The sequence below is a fragment of the Cyprinodon tularosa genome, unplaced genomic scaffold (assembly GCF_016077235.1).
Source record: "Cyprinodon tularosa strain WSP-4 unplaced genomic scaffold, ASM1607723v1 ctg196, whole genome shotgun sequence".
In the NCBI taxonomy this organism is placed as follows: Eukaryota; Metazoa; Chordata; class Actinopteri; order Cyprinodontiformes; family Cyprinodontidae; genus Cyprinodon; species Cyprinodon tularosa.
Window position 1 is genome coordinate 456,609 of NW_024038715.1, and position 6,556 is coordinate 463,164.

Consider the following 6,556-nt stretch of genomic DNA (forward strand, 5'->3'; position numbering starts at 1 on the left):
GAAATGGGACCGACTGACTTTAATTGCATAAAAAAAAATGTTTTATTTACCCTCTTTTTGTAGTTAAAGCTACCAGTGATATATTACACACTTTGTTAATAGGGCCACATTTACTTCTTTTATTTATCTATTTGGCAAGCTGTACTATTTGGGCTTGTTTATAGACAACTTCTTACAGGATTAAACCTTGGTTCCTCAACAAAGAAACAAAGCTGGCAGAAAGGCTCGTTCTAATTATTCTACCTGATGAGAGTGAGGTGAAGTGATGTCCTTAAAGTAAACTCTGCTATGTGTCTAGTGAGCCAGAAATAGCTGTATTTGTTTCTGTAGCCCTCCTTTCATGATTCCTTTAGGAAAAGTGTTTAAGAATACCTCTCGTTTTTTTTTTTATCAGCTGTCTAAAAAAATTATCTGGTTTTATTTTTGTAAAACTGTCGAGTTAGGAAAATGTATGTAAGCATATTTATATGAGTGTTATTTTTGGTAGTTTTTTTTCTGTACTTTAGAAATGACCTGCTATTATTTCTAGTTTACAAAGAGTTTTTGGATATGATTTACTCAGACTTATTGCTTTTAAGGCTTGTGAAATCCTAAGATGAAAAGAGAGATAAAACTGGATTTGAAACTAATAAATAATTGCATAATTTTTGCTTACAATCTCAAAAAAATTGTAAGAAATTGCAAAAAGTAAAAGCTGTTATAGAAAATGGTGAGCCTGTTTATGTCATTGTACCCTTACTTAATTCTCCTATTACAATGTTTACATTAATTAAGCAGCAAATGCGAAATGGTTAGCACTTTTTCTGACTTATAGGTGAACTTATATTCTATTCATTCAATGCATATGTATTTAACATATATATGTGTTATGTACTTCAGTCCGTTTTTATGTTGTTCTTAAAGTGCTCTATTAATAAAAAATTTATGGTAAAACATGGGCTGAAAAGCACTTCATTAGGAAGATTCATTAATTTATAGCAAAATCAGAAGACATTCATATTTTCAAATGATCACACAAATAAGTGACTTATCTCTTTGGAGATTTGTGGTCTGATAAACCTAAAAGTAAAGTTCTAATAATACCCATCTTTAAAGCTAAAGGAAAAAAAGACTAATTGCTGATGTAAAATAAAAAAAAAATTATAATGCCCTCACCTTGATGGCTTTGTTTTATTTCATTTTGCTGCAATGTGACTGGTGCTCTTAGTAAAATAGATGATAAAGCTCAGGTCTGTTTTTAAATATGTTGATGAAAACATGTAATAATCTCGAGATGTTGCTTCAACATTTCAAAACATCAGCCATGAATGTAAAGTTTGGGAACAACAAATCTTCCAAATGGACTATTACAATACAGCACCAATTAGTTACTATGGTAACTGGTTTACAGACAACACAATCAGTGTGTTTAAATGGGACTAAAAAGGCTCTGATCTCATTATCCTTGGAAAAATGATGAGAACAAACAGAAGGACCTGCAGTCTATAGTGGTTCTGTCACGAGATACGAGCTGAATCTCATGAAACTGTTGGAAGGAGCTTGTGAAAGGAATTATTTGATCCATGTCCCACAGCCAATTCTGTTAAACACTAAGAAAGTTTAATCAAAGTTTTGACTGTTTCCCTAATACCCTGCATCCCTAATTTATGTAAACAATATGTAGAAAATGATATTTTCTCTCTAAATGACACTAAAATGGATTAAACGTTCCATGTTGAGTCTCTGGGACATGGAACCTACCTATTAAAAAAGAGTGGTGTAAAGTCCTGGTTTGATTCTAACTGCATATCGTCATTTGAACAGTTGAATGTGGGAACTTCAGTCATCTGCAAATCATGATAATTACAAACAAAAATAGAGGAAAACAATTGTCTTGCTGATATCATGACATCTTTAAAGGAAGAACTGGGTTTGGGATGTTGTTTCAAACACATTAAAGCTGTGCATATGTTTAATGTGGATTTTGTAAAATTCAGTGTCAATTTTATTTATAAGGCACTTTAACAAAGGCTTGGAATTGCACCAAAGTGCTGGACAGTTTTCAAAAAACATCAATGAATTAACCACATTTGAATAAAACAAATAAATGCAAAACACAAAAATACCATAACAACAAGAGAGGTCTAAATAGTTGGAACTTTTTAAATGCCAAGAATTAAATCAGCCATTTAAAAGCTTACATCATAATGAGTGGTATTTTCATCTGGGCTTTCCTAAATAGTTTCAATGCTGACTTTAAAGAAAGTAAAAAATATTTCTATATTAGTTGGTAACTTGTTAAGTAAATGTAATTTTGCATTTGATTTTGTCATCCAGTTTAATATTTATGAGAATAAATAGATATAAAATTACTGTGACGTGATTTTGTCAGTATGTTTGCGTATGTGTTGTATACTATATTTGTTTGTATGGTATAATTAAGGTATTTCTAACATAGTATTATTTCTTTTAATTTGGTTTGATATGTCAAAAAACTGTGAGTTTACTTCAAGTGCTTACAAAAGACCAAACATCAATGTGTTTTTATCTCTATCTGACGGAAGCAATTAATTAAAAGCCCATGTTTAGATACAGCTAATTTGTCAGCTGGTTGTTACGCATGTGCTTGTTCTACTGCAATTCCAGTCAGTTACATAATGTTCTAATTGTTTTTATTGTAAGTCTTGAACATTGAAGCCAGATTACAGCAAGGATTTCAACCCAAAGAGATTACCTCTAGATTTAAGCACCTTATTTAGTTCCAAGCAATGAAAATCAGTCATAAGCTTGTTTGTTAGGCACATATAAAAAGGCCACCACGATTCCAGGCGGGATCTGTTGCAGAGAGAACACAACCAGAACTTTGATTTTTAATCACCAGACTCCAAACAGGTGAGAAGCTGGATTTCATTCTTATTATTAGTAGATTATTTTTATTATTGCTTAGAGTGATGTTTCCTGCTGGGTACAATGTGGTGCTGTAATGAGAAGCAGTTATGCTGAAAAAAAGAACATCCTTGTTGAATGCTGAACTACATTAGACACATATTGGAAAAGAAAGATCTCATGTAATAATGCAACTATTATTATTTATCAAATACATCTAACTTGGAATAAATAAATACATTTTACTTTCAATCATATTTTGGAGTTTGGATTTAAATGAGGACTAAACATATATGTTGTAGTTGCAGGTTTCTCCCTAATCTAAGTATTTTTCACAACAGAATGGGATCCTGTAAGCTTGCCCTGCTGCTGGTTTTTGTATCCTGTGTTGAACGCAGTCTGTCTGCCTCCTGCATCGTAGACAGTTTCTCAGTCAAAGAAGACTTTGACCCCAAAAGAGTGAGTCCAGTGAAGCAAAACACATTGTTTGGGACGGTGTAAAACATGTTCTGATAGCTGTTTTTTTAAACTATTACCACAGTATTCTGGGAAGTGGTATGCACTACAGAAGAAAGACCCAGAAGGACTTTTTCTGCAAGACAACATCTCAGCAGAGTACACCATTGATGACGATGGCTCTATGACTGCCTCCTCCAGGGGACGAGTCACTCTGTTTGGGTAAGTGTTAAAGGCAGGAACACAAAAGCTTCTGCAAATATAATTTGCTGATATCCTAAAGAAAAGAGCAACCCCTCTTTTAAGAACATATGATGACAGGAGTATGAATAGATTTTTAAAATGTGCTAAAGCTGAGAGATTTAGGAATAGGAACATTCTGGTTGGTATTAGTTTTAAGCAGTGGATTATTGAGGATTAGGAAGAGCTCCTGGAGGAAACAGGTTTGTTTTGGGGGTTTTTTACACTAGAAGTTTAATGTTTTTTGGATTTAATTATAGGTCATATACTCAAAATATATTTCTTAAACTCAAAAAAGCTAAATTAAAGATCCTTTTGCTTAATTGATTGGATCTTTGGTTTTGCAGGTTCTGGGTTGTCTGCGCTGACATGGCTGCTCAGTACTCTGTACCGGACCCCACCACCCCAGGAAAGATGTTCATGAACTACCAGGGCCTGGCTAGCTACCTCTCAAGCGGAGGTAGGTTCAGCACATTTTTCTATCCTACAGTGGTATTTTTTTGAACGTCATTACCTTTAAAATTGCATCTATTCCTTCCACCAGGTGACAACTACTGGGTGATCGACACAGACTACGACAACTATGCCATCACCTATGCCTGCCGCTCCCTAAAAGACGATGGCACCTGTGAGGATGGCTACGCCCTCGTGTTCTCTAGAAACCCCCGTGGCCTGCCTCCAGCAATCCAGCGCGTTGTTCGTCAGAAACAGGAGGAAATCTGCATGGCTGGACAGTTCCAGCCAGTCCTCCAGTCTGGGGCCTGCTAAACAGATTTAAAAAAAAAGAGAGAAAAGGGGAGCAGCAGCATATGCCAGTTAAATGCAGTTTTACAGCATGCTGACCGAAACATCTGAGAACAAGCATGTGAGAAAAGATTCATGTGTGAGAGTGATGGAGTTGAAAATTGCAAAAGAGATTGCAAGAAATTTTCTTTTCTTCTGCCTTTTATAACATTTTCTTCAACTTCCATCAAATATTAATTCATTGTCAGAGAAAGGAAAATGTGACCTTGCAGTAAAGCTTTTGAGTGAATGTGACCATAAATAAAATGTTTTTCTACACAAATTAAGCTCAAAATGTTGGGGTTTTTTGTTGCTCAGAAATATAAATACAATAACGAGGATCACTTCTATTTGACCCATGAATTTTAAACTCGTAAATGTTGGAGTTCATCGAGAGCAACTTAAAGATGACCAAAAGACAGTGTGGTTATTCTCACTGTAACAGATGCAGAAAAAAAACAAGATTATTAATACCACTTGCAAAATAAAATGTTTAATTATTTTTATTTAACCAAGATGCTTTTGTCTAAAATGTCAAAAATGACACAGGCTTCTAATTAGGGATAATAAAACACTTTTAATGGAGTTTAGATCTTTATCTATTTTCATGTTATTTTCTTGTCATTACTTATACCCCTTCCAGATTTTTATTTGTTCAAAACTTTATGACCCACTTTTTACAGCACTTTGGCTGCAATAATTACAAGCAAAAGCTTCTTTTCATGTTTCCACTACTTTAAAATCGTATCTATACAGTAATAACAATGGGCTCTAATTCAGTCTAGTTGAAAGAGCTTCCAGCAATCCTAGTAATCTTTAAGTTCCTCCACAAATTCTCCATCACATTGAAGTGAGGTGTCTTGTTTGGAGTTATTTAAAGTTGCATCCTCAGGGACATGGTCAAAGTTTGGGCCTGAAAGTTCAATGTGAATTCAGTCACATTATGAGCTTGATTCTCTCTTCATCTGATGCACATAAAGTATATGTTGACTCAGACATAGTCATGGTGGAACATGTACCAAGCGCTGAGTAAAACACAGACCTACAACATAAATGCCCATCTTTATCAAACTTCACAGCTGACAAAATGTAGTCATGAGGTAATCATGTTCCTATGACAACGGCCAAACCCAGAATTCTTTATTGGATTCACAGAGAATTATGACTCCTAGATTCAGTGAATATCTTCCCTGCTCAGGAGTCAAATGTTGGTCTGCTCTACACCAAGGTTGTAGTTTTTTGTTTGAGTGCAGTTATTGGGTGTTTTGAAGGATGTCTACAGACCAAATGTGTTATTATAGCTTTATTACGCCAGGCCCTAAGGACCCACGGTCTGGCATATTTTAGGTAAGTCCCTGCTGTTTCACCAGACTGGCACTTCATGGCATGTTGAAGGGGTAAAGCAATCATTTCTAATATACTTGTGACTGTGGAAGTGATGGGAACTTCTAAATGTAATGAGTTGTGGGGTGAGTACATTTTTTGGCACCATAGTCTATTTTAAACAATAATAACACTGATTCACTCTGAACATTTTAGCATGATTTATTATGTTGCTTAAAAGTATATTTTGAATAGTAAACATTTGTCTTGAGTATTTTATCACAATCACACAGATCCTCAAACCAAAGCAACCATTTAAGCCTGAAAGCTACATAATAAGCTGCACTTTGGCCGTGCAAATCCCTTTTTAGCCCCAGAAATGAAGCCAAACCCCAAAATACAGTAATATTAGTAATGGGCAGTAATGGGCTTACTGGTAGTCTGAGGTTTAGGAGTACTTAGTTAAATTGCACTACATCAGCATTCAGGCTATCGGGGGCAAGCAGGCTCATGATCACATTTTCTTTTCCTCTATTTGTTAACATAAAGAAATCACTGAGCCCCGCAAGGGATATATAAAACAAAAACAAAAAGTAAATATACACCCAGTTGCGTTGAGATCCAGCACAAGTTTTGCAAGATCTTGACTCAACTTTCCGTGACTCTGCAAAATCTTTGATCAGTTGAAATTGGTTAATTTAGAGATGCCCAGAACCACCACAGCAATAAAGTGCACACCAATGGGAAAAGATTTGTAGAATTAGATTTTGAGCTTGGGTTAAAAAACAAACATCAAAGGAGGACTTGGCAGAAGAAACTTTCATAGCTGCAGTCAAGCAAACCTACCCTTTGAAAATGACAGGGAAACCAGCCCCAGTGGGTTTGCAGG

At 35.2% G+C, this 6,556-nt stretch overlaps 1 protein-coding gene across 1 annotated transcript; it reads left to right on the top strand.

The window, feature by feature from the left end:
* Positions 1–2,724: 2,724 nt before the first annotated feature.
* rbp4l (retinol binding protein 4, like) lies at positions 2,725–4,631 on the top strand. The gene is made up of 5 exons (XM_038283611.1): positions 2,725–2,871; positions 3,207–3,324; positions 3,407–3,543; positions 3,909–4,021; positions 4,106–4,631. The coding sequence occupies exons 2-5, from the start codon at positions 3,208–3,210 to the stop codon at positions 4,327–4,329; spliced, it is 591 nt and encodes a 196-aa protein (XP_038139539.1). The 5' UTR covers positions 2,725–2,871; position 3,207; the 3' UTR covers positions 4,330–4,631.
* Positions 4,632–6,556: the final 1,925 nt, after the last annotated feature.